This window comes from Drosophila erecta, unplaced genomic scaffold (assembly GCF_003286155.1).
Source record: "Drosophila erecta strain 14021-0224.00,06,07 unplaced genomic scaffold, DereRS2 tig00000055-arrow-pilon, whole genome shotgun sequence".
Taxonomy (NCBI): Eukaryota; Metazoa; Arthropoda; class Insecta; order Diptera; family Drosophilidae; genus Drosophila; species Drosophila erecta.
In genome coordinates, this window is record NW_020825200.1 from 10,970,269 (window position 1) to 10,988,865 (window position 18,597).

Genomic DNA, 18,597 nt, shown 5'->3' on the forward strand with positions numbered 1-18,597 from the left:
ACCGCATACAATATGCCATATGCTGCATTCTGCATTCCATGGAGCCCGGCCAAGTGAGCTGGATCATATGCAGCAAGCCCGCTAATTGACACACTAATAGCTGCTCACTTATCACGGCTCCACATCCCCAACTCCCCACCTCCCATAGCCGCATTTCCCCCATTTCCCAGCATGGCCCATGGCATCCTGGGCGAAAGAAATCATAGCTAATGGGGAAACAATCGCGGATGCTGCGGTTCGAAGTCAATTAGCGGGAACATGTTTCATTTTCAAATGTTTTTCGAAATGCCCTGGATGCGGCTGCAACGCATTGTTGCTAAAATTGTTAATAGTTTTGGTTTCGTGGATAAATGGGTCGGTTTGCGTCTGGCTGGCGCAAATCTGGCTCAAACGTCGAGGGAATGTGTTTGCAAACGGGAATCAATCAATTGGGTAGACGACTTTTACTCTCACCTACTCTCCTACATGACTCTATATTTAATCCGGCATTCAATTAGACGAGAATCGCAGAGCTCCTGTCTGTGACAAGCGACGTGGAATCGGGTAATTGCGAATTTAAATTCCGCCCGTCGTCGTCGCCAGCGGCTTGAGCAAAAGTTGTGCAAACTGTCGAAAATGCACGGTAAGCCTATTAGAATCCTCCCGGGCATGGCTCATAATCCTCCAGAGAGCTGGAAATCGCAGATTGCACCTGGTTGCATGAGCACTAAGCAAAGTAAACCGAAAGCCGAAAACCAAAACCTTCCAGCTGGCAACAACTTAAGTGCTGTTTGAGGTTTTCGTGGCCAACAAACATCAGCAGTTTCCGCCTCCCTCCAGCCCCTCACCCATTCTTCTTCTTCTTGCCCCTTTCTTCCGCCGGGTGAGTGCATTTCACTAATAACTTTTACGCATGGATAGCGCTGACGTCACGGCGGCAGCAGCAGCCTCGCAAAAAGTGCCCAAAAACCGCATCCTTAACCGCATCACCCACTCGCAATCCCAGTACCTTTGGCCCAGGTATTTACAGGTGTAGAGCCGTCTAAAAATGCGTTTTCAATGGGAATGGGTGAGGGAGTGGGTGTGGGAATGGGCATTGGGCATTGGGTTTCCGGGTTTCCGGGTTTTTGGGTTTTTGGGTAAGGGGTTTTCGCATGCAGAGCACTTAGCCTACAATTTACTAATGGCACTGGGCGGAAGGAGTCCGTTGTGGGCCACTTGGGCACCGCCAAACACGCACCTTCAAAATCAATTAAATGGCAGCGGAAGTAATAACACTCCCAACCGGAAGTGCGTAACGCTTAAATGCAATGCAGCAGCAACACGAACCTATGATGTCCTTGCAGGACTCGCTAACTACAACCGCAAAAGCAGCATCGCGGCCACAGGTCCTGTTTGGCGCCGCTTACAGCAAATGGGCCCAGGCAGGATTGACATCGACTTTGATGTCCTGTATGTCCTGTATGTCCTGCATTGTCCTGGTCGCCCCGGTCGTCCTGGACGTCCAGGAAGCTGGCTAAGCCGCAGCAGCTTCACTAATGCCACTGCATTGCCCGCCGAAAGTGCAACAACTGCAACTGCAGATACTGCAACGCAGGACAAAGGATTAGGACCTCAGCGATGCGTACGTGATATCCAAAGGAGCTGGTGGTTTGCTCGTTTTTGAATTGGTTGCCATCTAATATCGCTGCGAAGCGGCTGAACATTATTCGTTTTGGGTCGTTGGTGGCTGGAGCCCATTCGATTCGCTTCATGGTGTGTGCTCAATTCGATTCCCTTCGCAGGATATACGCATACTGTGTAAAGGGCCCAACAAAGGAAGCATATCCGAGTCCTTAATGCATGTATTTATCTGGATCTGGGCAGGATTATCTGCACAATGGCCTCTAAGCTGTGTGCCAAATAATCTTAAAGTTTGAACGCCATTCCCTTGGATTTGCTTGCAGATATTTATTTTGATGGCATGCTAGCAATTCTTGCTTGCGAAAATAGTATAAATTTATTGAATGGCTACGAAAATCTGCTGCGCCTGTTTATTTAGCTAATAAATAAATAAATTTGCCGTTTCAGTGAGGGTATTTCGGGTTTCGGTTCTCAGAGAACGATTCCTGCTCGATTCCTGTTAATGATGCATTTTCCCAATGCGATTTGCCTCACGTAACCATCTCCGGCAACTGAATTTGCTCCCGGGGCAGAAACGTTTCGTTCCGTTGTCGGCTGCGGTTGCAAAATGCATTTGCCACGCCGCAACCCCCTCCCAAATCGCCCCTCCCCTTTCCGCCTCCCGGAATTGCAAGCGCTACAAATGGCCCGCAAAATGCCTTTGCGTAGGCGTGCGTATCTGTGTGCGTGTCCTGTAAATACAACTGCAGCGGGCAGGCGGCCAGGCGGCCAGGATGCGAGTCCTTGACGGGGGAATCCCCAATCTGCGCTTCATTTGAGCTGATGGGCTTTGGTTGCTGGTCAAACAACTCATAACAACGCATTGGCTGTAAGGTTCAATGGACCAATTACGTCCACTGGTGCACTGGTGGCGGAGTCTTACGATGTCAGCAAACTCTGTTGTACATGCTCCAAAATCCCGGATTTTCCAGCCAGTAATGCCCACTTAGCAGCAATCACGAGCAGTGCGATGCAGGAGAAAGGGTTCAGCATAAGGCGAGGTGCTAGTAAAATACAACGTTATTTTACAACTAAGGTAGCTGGAAAACACGTTTAAAAAACTTTAAGTCGCCGTTGCGATACTGCGATGCTCAATCAGCAAATGGAACTTAAAAAAAAGACAGAAAAGGATACCATTTAATGTCGGAGCTTCAATTCTGCATTAAATGAACTCGGCAGGCGGGTATTTATATTTACGTGTCAATACTGTCGGTATTTAAGATCCTTCTGCATTCTATCCCCTAGAGAGCTCCAGTTTCCAGCTCCGTTAACGTCTGATGTCGCATCAATTTGCGTAATTAGGTGTCGCGTCCTTCACGCACTCCGTCACTCATTTGCAAGTGGGCTAATCCCCGGGGACATTTGATTGCTGTGATTGCTGGGATTGAAAAGTTGGCAGAAAAACATTCAATCGGCGCCCGCAACGGATCAGAGGTCATAGTACAAATTATTTGTGAGCCCCATACCGATTTCTGCGGAGCCTCGACCAGCGAAACATAAAAACCATGAAACAACAATGGGAATGACCCATGGCGCTGGTCGCTGTTTTTCTATGTCCTGCGAGCGGAAGACAAGGACAACGAGGCTGGTCCTTTGAGCACGGACACACGCAGTCCGTGGCATTCATATGCGTGGTTTGTATATATAAAATATACGATTCCGAATCCGATTCCATCGGAGTGTTTTATGAGTACATAAAATGGGTGTGTAGGTGTTTATTATCGTTGTGCCATTTCGGTTTGTCCCTACCGCCACCAATATGGCATGGGAAATTGAAATTGTGAAGTTGCTTTTCTTGCTGAATATTTTATCGCCGTCCTTCGCCGTACTCGTAAATATGAATATCCCACGGCCCGGGAAGTGCGTCCGCCCAATATCTTAAAGCTGCAGGCATCATTTCCGCAACCGTAACTAGATTAGAAAAAAGGCCGTCTGTCCGGATTCGACCCATTCGAGGGCCATATAAAAACTTTATTAAACGCAACTACGCATAAAAACAAAACGATGACAAAGTACGCGACCTCGTTGGTAATTTTTTCAGCAACAATTCACTTCAAGATGTAGCAAATTTCATTAGAATCGTAACAGGAAAACGTGTCTCAACGGCTAAATTGCAAGGGACCAAGACCAAATCAAAAACGGAGCAGTAGCCCACGATTTCGGAGAAGGCCGAAGGCTGATTGGGTCACAATGAAGTGGGTCACAGGCCCCACCTCCTAACTCTCTTAACCTCTTATTTTTTGGGCCAAATAGGTTAAAGCCTAAGAGTGCTACAAAAATTGTCAAACTATTTTTAGGCGAACTCCATGGATAGTAAATCCAAATATTAAATTACTCATCGAACATTAAGTTCGATTAAGCAAAGCTAGGCATATGGTATGGTCATATAGTTTTTGGAGAGGAAAGTTCGGGTCGACAGCCAAACTACATACATATGTACACACTTTTAGTCGACTAGCTGGGTGTCCTTTTTGCCTTTTTATGGGCCATGTGCCCGAGGACACGAGCAGAGACAAGGAAAACACAAAAGGTGTTAGTGAATTTTATTCAAATTTGACGCTAATCAAAAGCGGCGTGACAGGAAAGTTAAGAGCAGCGAGAAATCCAATTCGCTGGGGCTTTGAATTCGAGCAGGAGTTTTCCCAGAGGCATGATTTATCCCTGATTTGGGATTGTTTTCCCGATTAGCTGGAGGATATTTTCGTTCGGCTTGTACTTGAAATACCAACTCGGTAGAATGAATCTTTGTTATCTTTAATTTGCCTGATCCGATTTGATTTAGAATTAATTAAATGTATTTTCTAAATACATTTCTTGCGAAGGGCTCAGTCTGTTTAAGAGAAATTAACGAGAAATTAATGCCTACGCAGCACGTTTAAGCAAAACACGATCCTTGGAAAATTCGTTTTAAATCATTGCATTTAATCCGAATATATAAAAACCCTCTCCTTGATTTCTGATAAAGTCCTTTATTGGCGTAAAACAAAATCAAAAGCGCATATCAGCTCTTAAACGTTTATTGAAGCTACCTTAAGAAAATCCTACCAAACTGTTGACCTCGCCATATTTGCTCACGTTTCGAAACGAAGGACTACGTGCTATCTATGCTGGAACCTGGGCACAATCCGAGTAACTTTGGTTTTCCAACGTGCATGTGTGCCAGGTGACTGGAGTGTGATCCGCCTGCCTCTCCGCCTGAAATACTCCAACTGCCCTTCGCCGATCGACTGCCTCTGGCGGCCTAAACGCGTTTGGGTTTCCGCCTCCACTTTGGGATTAGGCAGCGGAACCGCCGCGCAACCGCCAGACGTCGCCGGCTTCATTTGTCCATCGCCGTGCCAGCAGGATTAGCCTCTCCACCATCGCCGTCCGCGTCCGCCTGTTCGATGGCCTTGGTCGACGTGGGATCGGACACGCTGCCAAAGTAGTTGCCCGTAGGCTCAATCTCGATATCGCGCTCCACGTCGTCCAGTTTCGGTGGTGCTGGCACCGTAATCATCAGTATTCCGTCCGCGGAGAAGGTGGCCCGTGCCTGGGTGGCATCGTAGTGCCGCGGAAGCTTGTACGATCGCGTGAACTCGCGGGTGATGCACAGCTGGCCCTTCTCCGCCCGGTCATCCGCCTGCTTGCCCTCCACGCACACAGTGTCGCTGTTCCTGGCCTTCACCGTGAGCTCGGCGATTTGGAAGTGGTGCACGTCCAGCACCACCTTGAAGGTGCCCCGGCCCAGGGAGTCCGGTTCGGTCCCGGTCTCTATGACTACTCGCCCCACCAGGCAGGAGCCGTGGCACCAGGCACTGTCGTCCATCCGCATGTGGAAGTCCCGCGCGCAAACGTCCAGGTCGTGGGAGAGGTAGTAGTGCCTCTGCCGGCACTTGGACTCCCCGGTGGACCAGTGGCGACGCGGCGGTTGCCAGTGGTGGTGACCATGCTCGTGATCGTGCTCCCAGTCCCAGTCCCAGTGGATGGGCATGACTACTCCTCCGATTCCCGATGCACGGTCTCCGGTTCGTTGGACACGGAGCAAGCGTGTTGATTTTTGGCTTATGTGGCCAAAAAAACCGTTGCCCTCCGCCCGGTTCGACTCTTACAAGCTAACTGAGTGGATGAGGGTATGGTAATCGGCGGAACTTGGAGCTGCACAACTGTACCTGGCACCAAAGCCACTCCAACTGAGCTTATTTCTGGTTCACCTTCAATGGCGCTTTTAAGTACAGTGACTTCTCCGTATGTAAAACACCCATTCGGTGCAGGAAAAAGATACTCTACTAATATGCCATTTAATCTAAAATATTCCAGCTTCATTTAACTATTTCGATTCCTAATTATCCAAACGAGGCACAGAGTTCGCACTATGGGAGCTTCACCGTATCGCGTTCCTTCAGAGCGACACGCGTTCCCGGAAAGTGGGTCTCAGCCTTGTCCGACAACCCGAACTGTTTGATCAATACCCGTCCCACCAGCAGTCCAATCAGCCGCGGAGCTTTGTTCCTTTATTGCACAAGTGGCGCCGAGGAGCCGGAATGGGAAGACAGGACAAGGAAAACACTGCACAGCGAGATGAGCCAGTTATGAGCTAATGCCAAAATTTTGAGCAACCGAGTGCTGGAGGATTGGCGATTGTCACCCCGCCACCGAAGCAGCAAAGCAAATCCGAGCTGCTGAACTCGGCAGACGAGTATGGCGGACGCATTGTGGCAAATGAAACTAATGAAAATCGTGACCCCCCTCCAACATGGGTATTGATGCACTGGGAGAAACTACAAGGCAAGTGGCAAGATGCGCGGCTGTAGGAATCTAAAACTACTCAGTGGAAACAGGGAAAAGATGGCCAAGGTAATATATTTTGGACTTAGCTTAAAACGTTAAATATGCTTAGTTTGCGTGTGTTTTTTTTTTCAGTATGCCATACTATCCAAACAGCTGTAAACAGGGTGCTAACTACTAGGAAAAATATGGCAAAAGTAAGCAAACAAAATTTCCGATTGGGTGGCGCTAATGAAAGCTGTGTCGGATTAAATTACATCCAAATCCATGCGGCTCGAGGGACCACAGGGCCTCCTCCTCTCGACTGGCGGCACCCTGTATTCTGAAACTGCACCATTGTCCTTAGACGACGGCATCGCTGCGTTGTCAAGACAGTTGTTGCCTCTTTGTTGCTGGCATTTTTGTACCACTGCTGCCCCGGGTTGAGCCAATTTGTAAAATATATACGATATATATTTTACTTATGTCTGGGGCTGCTGGGGTCAGGCAATTTGGCTGTTCGCTGCTCGCTGCATGGCTGCTGAAATTGAATTTTTGCTTTGGCTTTTAAGCAAGTTTGACAAATTTTCAGAGCACAAGAGCACGGCCAAAAGTGACTGCAACAGTTTCGTTAGCTTGCCAGCCAAAGTCGTGTTCTTGGGCCAGGGGAAAAGCAAAAGCAGAAGCAAGGGGAACATGAAATTGCATTGACAGGCAGTCAAGCCCTTCCACTTCATGGCGCTGGGACAAATATAGATTACGCAAGTGCTTAGGGTTAAGCTAATATTAGTCGGAATCTCAATTCCCTGATCAAAAGGTCAATTGGTTTATTGGCTTGCTGGCTACAAGCTGTGTACCGCCTTTACATAACACATCCATGTCGAAGACGTCAGAGAAATGAGCGCAGCTTAGTTTTTAGCAAGCTGCTGTTTATGGAATTAGCTGCCATTTGCTAAGCAAATAAAATGTGGGAAAAAGTGAGCTCGCTGTGCTGGTTTTCACTGTTCAGCTCAGTTCAATTCAGACTTTTAAGGTGCCTGCAAGCTTAAGTAAGCCAAAAGTGGTGTTGTTGAAACAGGAAAAGGACCTCGAATAAGTTGAGCGATTAAGGACACTTTGGAGAAGCGAAAACCACCAATTAGGCCCACTGTAGCTTCAATCAATGAGAAGTATTTGCTTATCCGCAGCTCCAATAATTGCTGTTGTGACACTAAATCAGCCCAACGGCCTTGTATCCCGGCAATCCTCGCCCCAGATTGCAAAGGACACAGGATTAGGGGCACAATTAATGACCGTGGCCATTGATTATTTTACACACATGTGCGCACCTCCGCCTTCAAATGGCTATTGGAACGCCAAGGCATGTTAATCAAAGCCCTGTTTTGGGAGTTTGGGTTAGTTAGCCATGCTTGCGGGCTCCTTGGCAGCCAGCTTTGGATGCCTTAGTGCCGTGATTGGAAAATAATTGCATTCATTAAGTGGGTTATGGCCTACGGAGCTTCCGATAAACATCTGCTAACTGGGTCACAATTTCGGCGACTGGCAATCCAATAGATTAACGGCCGAACGCCTGCGACTGCTGTCTTAAAGGTATCTGAGTAGAATGAGCCAACTTCCTCAACTTCCTATTCTTAAAATGGAATTTTCGATTCTACATGTATATAGGTTTATTGGCGACAATGTTTTGGGACATGTGTTCCTAATCAGTCCGAATACGAGTAAAGTAACCCTCTACTTGCCTTAGGCAACTGTCCAAATGTGTCAATTGTTTGAACCAGTCAGTGGATGGCTAGTATTGGTCGTATTTCGATGATAAATAGCATTTGCCCAAGTGAGCAGCTCCCTGCGGTGAAATCAAGCATTCAAAATTCACTTACTTCCGGTTATTTTAGTACGCAAAAGTAAAGTCATCGGACGGATTTAATGTGTAGTCGTTTGTATAATGCAAAGTTGGTAAATGTCCAAATGAATGACTTCACTCACTTCACTTTAGTTAAAATATTTACTAATACTTGCCCCGCCCAATGGGCGAAAAACACATGTTTGCGGCTTTGTACGGCACTCATTTTTTACACATCAATGCGTCCAAGTGGGCCATGCAAACTGGGCGAACTGAAACTGATGGAAGGGCTGCCAGCCACGTGGAGGTCCTGCAGCAAACAAGGATACCATGTACATGGGGATCCGTACAAATATGCATAAAAGTAATCATAAGTCTGGACCCCACCACCTCCAGCGCCATCAGCGGATGGGGTAGCTGGCGGAATGGCCATGGAAGGGTCCGAATTGTTCTGTGTACCAGTTGGCATGTGGAAAACGCATAGTTGGCTTCACTGGATAACAAAACTGAACTCCGAGAATAGATTTGGTTATCGATTTGCGGGAATGGGGGCCATACATTTATTTATTTGAAAGGTAATATTCGGATGAACAATCCTTTATTCGAATACCACATAAAAATAGAACACATCGTTAGCAGTGTGATAGCCATCTGCCGATTGAATAGCAAGTAATACATTCGCGTATATTTAGTTAAGTTTTGCAAGGATACAAACATACCTTTAACGTATGACAGCCCTGCAGAGGTCTCTTTATTCTACTTTCAAAATAGAACGTTCTTATAACGTTTTATAGGGCTTCTCGTGGAAATGGAGATCGTTTCAAGAGCAAGGAAATTTAAATTTCTGTGCTGATAAAAACAACTTTTGGCAACGTTCCGTGACATGTAGTTGCCAAAAACTGGTTGTCCCAGAATGCCGAAAGCCTGCCTGCCAAGGCTTAAAATTTTGTTAATGAATTGCGAATTCTATCGGCATCTGCACCGCCCAGCCGCCCAGCGCACCCCGCTCATTTGAGCAATCCTTTCCAAGGACCTCCGCCTCGCTCGTCAGCCATGCACGCAACACATTTAAAGTTTGAGCTTTGTGGTGCCTTCGGCTGCAAGGCGAATTGTCAAGGCAACATGGCGGTCGGAAAGTGGGTGGTGTTGCTCCTGGAAGGGCTAAGCTGCTCATAACCCCTGCCAAGTCGCCCAAGTAACAGCCCCTCGTTAGTTACGGCCATATGCTTTTTATGTAATACACCCACCAACCCCGCCAGCCAAGTGGATCCGAAAGGATCTGGATAGCGGGGTCGTGGAGTCTGAGGTCTGAGGTCTGAGGGATTTCGGAATGGAATGGGCATGCCATTCGTATGTGTTGGCCACACATGTGTTCCGGCTGGCCCACTCTGTTGGATTTATGATCAATCATTCGGCTAGGCTTACTGCGGTTAGGTTTCGGCCTGGTCCAGAACTCAGGCGCCCAGCTCCCAGCTCCCAGCTCACAACTCCCGAGTTAGACATGTCCCTCGTCCACTGAAAAATCTTTATCTTCGGCCTGACTTATTTATCCTTTTGGCCGTTTCATTTTTATTCCGCCTGGCGTTTTTATGTCATGTTTATTGATGTGTAAAAGTCATAAAGTCAAATTGAACACTTGTGACGAGAGTCATCCCTCGCGATTTCCCCCGTTTTCCGACTTTCCGAGTGTGACATTGATTTTTCCCACATATTCCGACTCTGTACTATATTATTAAAAGGCCAGACTCCAGTCTTAGTTTTCCGATATTCCTCATTCCATATTCCATTGGGGGGTACAAAGTTTATGGCATTTCGAGCTGGCTCCGGGAGATAAGCAGCTGCGACTCCACATACGAGTATATACGGGTAGTTCACTCACCTCGTCGCCTTGCTGGCATTCACCACTGCCCCATCCTTGAACCACTGAAACTGCATCCGGGATGAGCCTTGGGCCGTGCAGGATATGATGAACTCGCTGGCCTCGCGGACTCCTGATTGCGGCTGATTGACGGTCAGTTCCTGCAAAAGGGAGACAATGTCACACTAATTAGACGCTGGATGGCTGTGGTTCGGTTTTCGGGGTTTTGAGCTGTTCGGTTTTGGGATTGGGTGGGCTGGAGTGGGGTCCTTTGGGTCTGGAAGCCACAGCTCCTGTTCGTCAAACATGTGGTGGGGGTAAAAAAGGGGTGGATGCCAGTGAGGTTTGGCGGCTTGTTCGTCATGTTAATGCCACTTAATTGCCGGCCGCCTGATGAGCCCAATTGTTCGGTCGAGCTGGCCGCAATTAATAAATAATTATTTTCGTTGCCGTTTTCGGTTCGAGTGTCAAGTGCCTCACTGTTGACATATTTATGTGCATATTTATTAACACGGCACTTTGCTACATTGGCTATTATGTTTTTATTCCGGCACACGCCTCAATAGTTAATAAATTATTGTTTAATATGTATCGGAAATGGGTGGCACTGACCCATGTGGCTATGTAATGTGGAGGGTCCGATATATTTATTACGCTTTTAATAGCCGGGATGGCCTGCTCGGCTGCGAATTAATGAAAATACCATTCGGCGAAAATCAATGATGAAATGCCTCCGATTGATGGATGTGCCCAAGGTGCAAAGTGAAAAACTGCATGGCACGAAATATAAAATGTATTTTTCCGAAACTTCCAGGCTAACCGGAAAATTTTAATAGATATGTCAGGCCACCATTCCTGCAGACCACTAAAATATCTCGGACGTAGAATGCCGTAGAAATAAGTTGGTAAACGCGAAGGATTAATGCTTTTACTAGCCACTCACCAGCAAGCCGAGTGGAGGATTCTCGTCGAAGTGGTGAAAATTCGCCACCAGGGTGAAGTTTCCTATCCTGCCGCGCTCCACCATCCGGGTGATGGCATCCCGGATGCGCTGCGAGTCCCCTTTCACCCCAAAGAAGTGGAAGGTGATGTCCAGCCGATCGGTGGAGTTTGATATCAGCTCCAGATCGCTTATCTTTGTGATGTTGAAGTTGCGTAGGACACGACCAAGCTGCAAGAGAAAAGGTGAACATTTCATTAAGTCCAGGGCTTAAACACCTCCTTGTATTAAAGGGATACAAATTTAGCACCATATTAACCCTAATGCCCGTACCTTAGCTTGCCTAGCCGAAAGTCCCAAGCTCGTTGGCTGCGTCGCCACTTTTTCATAATTCGAAATTAATGATAATATATTCCTGCGAATAGCACCACTGGGCATTGGGCCCGCATCGGAACCAGGCACACATTGGCCAAAAGATACAAAATGTTCGAGAAAAAAAGGGGAAAAACTAGGGTTCACCTGCCATGCCGACGCAGGAGAGCGCTCAAAGTGTCCTTGGATGCTCACCTTTTCGGCTGCTTTGTTGTTATCGCCTGGCTTTAAGCTGCGGGCCAAGCTTTTCCCGCTCAAATTGGCCATAAAAGGCATTTTTCCGCACTTGGCTGCACCGGGGTGTGGCATAATGCCCGGCTGCAGGACTCAACTCAAGGCATATCCTTGTTTAAATGATTATGCATTATGCTAAAGCCGTTTTCCTCAGAATAGACGGTTGGTCTATGCTCGGTGGGTTGTTGGTCCACCTAAGTCCTAGTACGGTTGTTAGTTCTGTTGTCTGAAAGTTTTAGCAACTTTATCTGTGTTGGCCCGGCTTTTTGTTGCATGCTTAAATATTCATACCATTTAGTCACATCTTCTTTATGCCCCAAGAGCTTGAAGTCAATGGCTGTTTTTCAAAAGGCTCTTAAATTCCCAATTTGATTCTAACAAAGGAGTGGAGTTACCTTTAATTGTGAATTGTTAGTGGCCCACAAGGGGCGTTAAACTTGCAGAATTCGCCTTTTTGCTCGACTTTCAGACATAACCAATTAGCGCTTTTAATTAAGATGGCACTAGACGCTCACAATAGTGCGGGCAAATGGGAAAAACTTCGCGGAAAATGTGGCAAGCCATGAAATCAAAGCTGACAGGGAAAGTCTCCTCGAGCACCGGTCACTATGGTTCGTGTGGCCAAAACTGATTGAAAATAATTGTGGGGGCCATCGCGCCTTTTAAAAACCCTGGACTACTTCAATTGGCATTTTGATGCCTGTGCTTCCTTACTTTTTTTTGCTTTTTTGCTGCCCGACTGCAATTTGTAATTATTTGTGCCGAATGCGAAAACTAATGCAATTCTGGTGGCCTAATTAGTGGCACGACGGTGGTACTCAAACAAATTACTGGCAGGCTTCATTGTTGGGGGCACACAAACACTTGGATCGACAATGCCAGAATGCCGGAATACTGGAATACCGGAGTACGGATTGCCAGATGAAATCCGGCTGGAGAAGTGGAAAGCAAAGCTCGGAAGGATGGAGTCTCCGGCTTTGCACTCTTCACAAGTGGTCGCGGCGAAAACTTCACCCAAGTTGTGCAAATATATAGTTACGGAATTAATCAGAAAAGTGCGCATACAAAATAAAAATAAAAACAAAAATACAAAAAATGAGGAAGGAGCGAAAAAGGCAGCAAGTAAGCAAGAAAATAAATATTTTCGGTTAATATAAAGGAATTTACCCCCATCCTCGATTTTTGCCTTGGCTCATTTTTTGCCCTTCTTGCTTTTTAATAAATATGCCGCAAAATGAAAGATGGCAAGTGGTAAGAAAAAAAGTGCAACAGCGAACGTGCTGCAAAGTGGCTTCGGTTGTTTGGCTTGAAAGTTCCTAAGAGGCTTGTGGAACCCGGCTGAATGGGTCCGTCCAAAAAAAATCCTGTCCGGAACGGGACAGGAGTACGCCCACGGAGTTGGGATGGGATTGGGCTCTAGGCCCTGCTGTCCCTCCACTTCATGAGTATGAGTAGGCCGTTTGTTTTGGGTACTGCTGCGAAAAGTTTTTAAGTAAAGTGTTGCAAACAAAAAAAAGGCAAGAAACTGCCAACAGTTTGTGGAAAAGTTGTGTTGGGGGAAACCGGAAAATGTCAACTGGGCGGAGGGCGGAGGGCGGGAGGCTGGCTGCTCATAAGGTGTATTCAAATATTGATTCACTTGAAAACCTTTTTATTGTTTACTTCCTTATTCGCCGAGGCAATGTGCACTCAGAAAATTATAGTTAAACAGAACGGCTTTCCCATTTCCTTGTATAATTTCAGATAAATATTAAATCGTAATATTGGCGGGCAGAAGCTCAGGAATATTGTAGGAATTCTGTATTTTTGTATTCTGAAGTACGTTCTGATCCTTAGTAAAGTCCGAGCGAGGAAATGCATTTCCAGCTTGCTGGCACGCCTCGATTACCTCGAGTGCCGCACTGATTTCACAGGAGAGTAAAAATCGCAGCTCCATTAAATCTCAGGTCCTTATTCGCTTATGAGAGTGGGTGTCTGTGTGTGTGTGGGCTGCTCCTGGCGGAAAACGGGGCACTCGGGCAGATCCAGCAAGGACTTAACCCTCGGCAGTAATATTCCAGAGCCGGTGTCCTTGTCGGCTCCTTTGTTTAATCGCACTCGCATCGTACTTTCCCCAGCTCGGTGCTAATGGCATTTTAATTTCGAGAAGTCGGAACACTGGGTGCGCAAATATCCTCGAAGGACTCGCCTCTTCTCTGGCCAGCAAGCATTCCACCTTTTATTGATACTGCAGAATTACGCTTGCAAAAGAGTTGGCTTGCAGTTTGATTAAGAAATTGTTGCGATAATCTGGCAGCTATCCGCATGCCAGAACTTCAAAAGTGCAAGTGCTGCTCGCTGCTTGCTGCAGCCATGCAAAAACACAAAACACAAACAAAACGCAAACTACTTAGAGCAGCAACCTTCGTAGCCCATTAACGGTGCGAAGTTGCCTTAACTGGAAAAAGTTGGGCGGCCACGGCGAAAATGAAACCGGACAGAGATGCTAATGCAGTTACCGGGTATAAAAGTCGGCATAATGGCGAGTTCTTATGCAAAATGAGGCTCTGTGTTTCAGCTGCAGCAAAGTGTTGCATACATCTGGGCGCCCGAGTATCTCAACTCGTCCTGGCCGCCAAGTGGAGCTGCCAAGTTTTTGTGGGGCATTTTAATTCGAAATTAATGTCTTAGTGCCAGCCAGGCTGGCAAATTTGCCAACTAAACGGTGTACATCCTTTTGCAGCAGCCAACTGAAACGTTGACAGCATCTGGGGATCCCAATCAGGATGCCGGGCGTGGTCTTCCTAATCGTTGTGCCCACGGCGAATTTTGAACGTGAGCTGATTTACGGTGAGTAAAGGGCGCCCAGAAAAGGGCGGCAAATTGAATAAGCGCCCGTGCCTAATTAAATACAAAGTTGCAATTTTGTTTACACGAAACTGTAGCATTTATCTAGGCGCCGCCAACCGCATTATCTGCCCCACTCTGCACCACTACATGCGAACGCAGCACCCTTACACATGTAGACTACACGCTTACACATACACATACACATACCTGTATGCATTGGGCTTAGGCGCGTAATTACGTTGTTTAGTGGCGTTATTAATTATTTTATGACATCGTAAAAGTGTTCTCCGGGCCTAAGAGCTGGCCATAAATGTTGTATGAGCCCCGGCGGACAGAGCCAGAAGCAAGCTGAAACACACGTGGGAGTAGAGTAGATTTTTTGTTTCGCATTTTCGCCGTTTTCGGGGTTTTCGGGGTTTTCGGGGTTTTCGGTGTTTTTGGAAGGGCGAAACTTGGCCAAGATAATTTCACAAGCGGATGCCGAGCGTACGTAGCACATTTCGCAGCCCAAAAATTTAATATTAAAATTTAATTAGCCACGATGAGATTGGTCGCAGGAATGCGCAGCCAACTGGTTGAGTAAATAGAGGAGTTGGTGGGCCAAAGTGCTGAAAGCCTTGAAGCACAGACTTCGGAATATATATACACGTACTCGTGCATTAGACACCAACGAATTAATTGCTGGGGAACTCGACTTTCAGCACTAGATCTAAGCAGCTACCATTTATCAAAATCAGCGACACCAGCGATAAAAAGCCCACAATAAAAACCCATAAAACAATATAATTTATGAAATAAACGGCATCGGGGAAATATGGCATCTTGTGCAATACGGCGACAAAAACAGGCATGTAGGAGTCGTTTTTCGGCGAAAAAGCATTAATCAAATATTTATTTAAATACGAAACAAGGCGATGCCAAAAGCCATCAAAGGGAATCATCATTAATTTAGTTTGTCACCATGGCAGCGCCCTTCTGATAATGACAATGGAGCAGCAACCGGATTGATGAGCAAAGTGGATGGTGCTCCGTGTCCTTGGGTCTCCAAGTGGGGCGTGAACGAAGTTGCTCCATGTCGTCGAACGAATAAATCACCTTTGCACCCTGGCCAGATGTCGATCGGATATCAGCAGGACAGTCCATACAAGAATTATTACAGTCAAAGTAAGGACTTCACTTGATGACTTCGTCATAAACATAAAGTAGTAAGCTGATGTTCCACGCAAAATAGATTCGTCACAGGGTATACTAATTTCGGTACTGGGTCCAGTCGATTTTATAATTCCCAAACACAAGAGACTCTGGTCCTGGCAACAGCTTAAAGAGTGCAAAACAAAAACACTTGGGCAAACAAAAGATTTAGCTGGAAACCAGCAAAATAACATGCACTTCGGCTGAAATTCCGCAGAGTTCGGCTCATAGGTGTCAGACATAAATCAGGGATCCCTCAATTCCATGGCGACCTGAAACGGAGACGCTCACGCCCGGAATTAACTAGGCAAAGGAGGCCTTCGAGCAGGAGCATCGATGGCCAGGTTGGGTGCTGGCGAAGTGCTGACTTTGTGTAACTTTTGCCACTGGAGAAACTATGCGAAACAAACTCAGGCATCCCCACACACACAAGCACACACACACAAGCACACACGCACACGTATACAAGGGTCCTGGACTTGGCTGAAAGTCCTGGCCTAAGCGCATTTAAGCCTTATTTTGGCATTTGTCAATGTGGCGGGATTTATATTACATTTCGATGTCTGTCTGGGCCCGCTTGTTGGCATAATAAATTGTGATCCTTTGTGTGGTTTTTATGTAGACTTTGATTTGATTTTTCGCCCGCCACTTTATTTATTTATTTATTTAGCACAAGTGGAGCTTAGGCTTGTGTGCATTACTTTTTCGTCGATTTTTACAGGGCCACTCACTGTAATTTAAGCATAAGTCATCCGTTTAATTGCATAACAACACGCATTATTTGCTCACGATAGCCGGCCATTTAATTAGCAAAAATAAGCTTTGCGGTGGAAAAACCAAATATTTGTTAAGCGCTTAACTGGATCCAAAAATATCACTACAATTTACGCTAATTACAATATAAATAGTACGATTGCCGTGAATTAACTAATTAGAGTCGAATTAAGCCGGCGTTTCTAAACAATGCAAACAGCGAAATTTCATTTTGGCATTCTCAGTATTCCCAAGCACACTAATCACCTGCTCACCTACTCACCTCCTCACCACCGCCATCCCAACCAACCCATCGATCCTTTCCATTTCCATGGACCCCACGAGTCCAGCTTAATGGCAAATCAGCTTACGTTTATGTACACGGCCACATCACCTTTTCATTAACCCATGCCAGGCACTTCAAATAATGCCCTGCTGGAGACGTCTCCCAGTGGCATTGGCAGCCATCCGGGACACCTTGGTGGTGGCCAGGGTGGCCATGGTGGTCATCCTGCGGTCGCTGCTGCCGCCGGTGGAGGTGGCAACAATAATCTGAACATCAATCTTCCGGAGAATAACAACGCAATACTACGACTCGAAGTTGAATTACGTGACAAGAATGTGCCCAAGTATCGTCGTGGCGGGGGCGGTGGGCGTGGTGGTGGCCCGGGCATCGGACAAGTGGGCGGCGGAGGAGCCAAGCGAACCGCAGGAGCACTAGTTGCCGGAGGAGCAGGAGCAGGCGCAGGCACAGGAGTCCAGATTTGGCCAGCTGACACCTCCACGGCGGGTGCTCCCATGGACAAACGTAATTTAGTGGTGCCGCTCGAAAAGGTAAGTCGTCGAACGGTCAGTTACGAGTTAGGAGCAGTTTCGGTCAAGTGGGCAGAGCTTTATGCCTTCCCCAAGCACTTAACGTTGAATTTCGTGTGCGTTGTTTGAAGGAGGAGCAGTAGGAGTGGACATGGGTTCCATGCCAGCTCTGAGTGCGACTCATGCACAGAGAGGAAAATCTTGCAATTAGTGTATAGTGAATATAATAATTACAACCCAGCTGCATAGGCATTTGGTGGAGCATTTGGAAGGTGATGTTAGAGATATGTTGACAATTTGAGAAATGACCATATTTTTCAAGAGCAGCCAATAGAATTAATGCAAGAAGTTTTGGTAGAAAGTTGCCCCGTTTTTGTCAGTGTTTTTCTGCGATTGCGGTGGCGATTGGAACTGCGACAACGATTGTTGCTCCGCTTGTAAGGATGCACTTAACTCGACGAGAACGTGACTCGAGCGGTGCGTTCCGTAAGAGGTTACCCAAATCGTATCTTGGGGCGGATTATACTGATGAATGAGGTGGCTTAGCCGGCCGGCTTGGGCAACAGAAGATTGATGGATGCTGGTGCATCTTGGCAGCTATGGATTCTAGGACTATACAGACTTATAATCACATTCAGTCGATCCAATTAAATGCCAAGGCCATGTGCCATGTGCCATGCGCCATGTGCCATGAAGCCATGAGCCATAAGCTTTAAGCCTGGGAAAACGCCACCCTAAGCTGTTGCTTCCCCGTTTGTCCAGGTACTGGAGGAGCTCCTTGTCAAGCTGGAAATTGAGCACGTTACCTGGACGACCAGCAAGAAGGGATACTTCCATCACGTCGTTTTTCCGCTGCAGGCGGGATCCCCCTGCGAGACCACGCTGCACTGCCTCACGGAACTGGGCATTGGCACTAAATTGAATTCCAGTGTCAGGTAAGTTGAGACATTCAAGGGGTGGGAACAAATGTCGGGCTTCAAGCGCCAAACTCTGAACGTGTCGGGAAACCCAAGGAGCTTGGAGTTAGGAACTAGCAACTGGGTGCAAGGAGCAACAGCTGGTCGAGCTCATTCGGTGTCTCTGGTACTCCATGGAGCTGCAATAAAATGGCATAAGGATGAGGAGTCTGGCCGCCTGACCGGCTGGCCGAAGGGCTCCCATGTTGCCAAGGTCCTTGAGTTCTGCATTTTGATTGCTTGTAACAGCTGCAGTACTGCTCACCAAATTCCGAATAGCTTTCGATAATGCTAATGCAATTATACAGCTACTGCAACGAATCCAATTAAAACCCCTTTTCGCAAAAATGTTAAACAACTGCTGCATACTTCGTCTTCGAGTGGCATTCCCCAGTAATTAAATTAAGCAAGATACAATAGAGCT

At 47.0% G+C, this 18,597-nt stretch overlaps 3 protein-coding genes across 3 annotated transcripts in view; 1 reads left to right on the forward strand and 2 right to left on the reverse strand.

Moving 5' to 3' along the window:
* Positions 1 to 18,597, reverse strand: part of LOC6542676 — a 73,837-nt gene that overhangs the window by 23,600 nt on the left and 31,640 nt on the right. The window contains exons 5-6 of the mRNA XM_001969360.3: positions 11,029 to 11,256; positions 10,107 to 10,246 (exon numbers count right to left, since the gene is read on the reverse strand). Coding sequence (XP_001969396.2) covers positions 10,107 to 10,246; positions 11,029 to 11,256 — 368 coding nt within the window. The remainder of the gene's footprint in view (positions 1 to 10,106; positions 10,247 to 11,028; positions 11,257 to 18,597) is intronic.
* On the reverse strand, positions 4,591 to 5,812 carry LOC6541910 (heat shock protein 22). The gene has a single exon (XM_001969362.3). The coding sequence runs from the start codon at positions 5,612 to 5,614 to the stop codon at positions 4,961 to 4,963; it is 654 nt and encodes a 217-aa protein (XP_001969398.1). The 5' UTR covers positions 5,615 to 5,812; the 3' UTR covers positions 4,591 to 4,960.
* LOC6541549 overlaps positions 7,414 to 18,597 on the forward strand; it is a 31,172-nt gene continuing 19,988 nt past the window's right edge. Inside the window, exons 1-4 of the mRNA XM_001969364.3 lie at positions 7,414 to 7,436; positions 14,354 to 14,460; positions 16,820 to 17,238; positions 17,980 to 18,152. Of these exons, the coding sequence (XP_001969400.2) occupies positions 14,397 to 14,460; positions 16,820 to 17,238; positions 17,980 to 18,152 (656 nt within the window). The 5' untranslated portion in view covers positions 7,414 to 7,436; positions 14,354 to 14,396. The remainder of the gene's footprint in view (positions 7,437 to 14,353; positions 14,461 to 16,819; positions 17,239 to 17,979; positions 18,153 to 18,597) is intronic.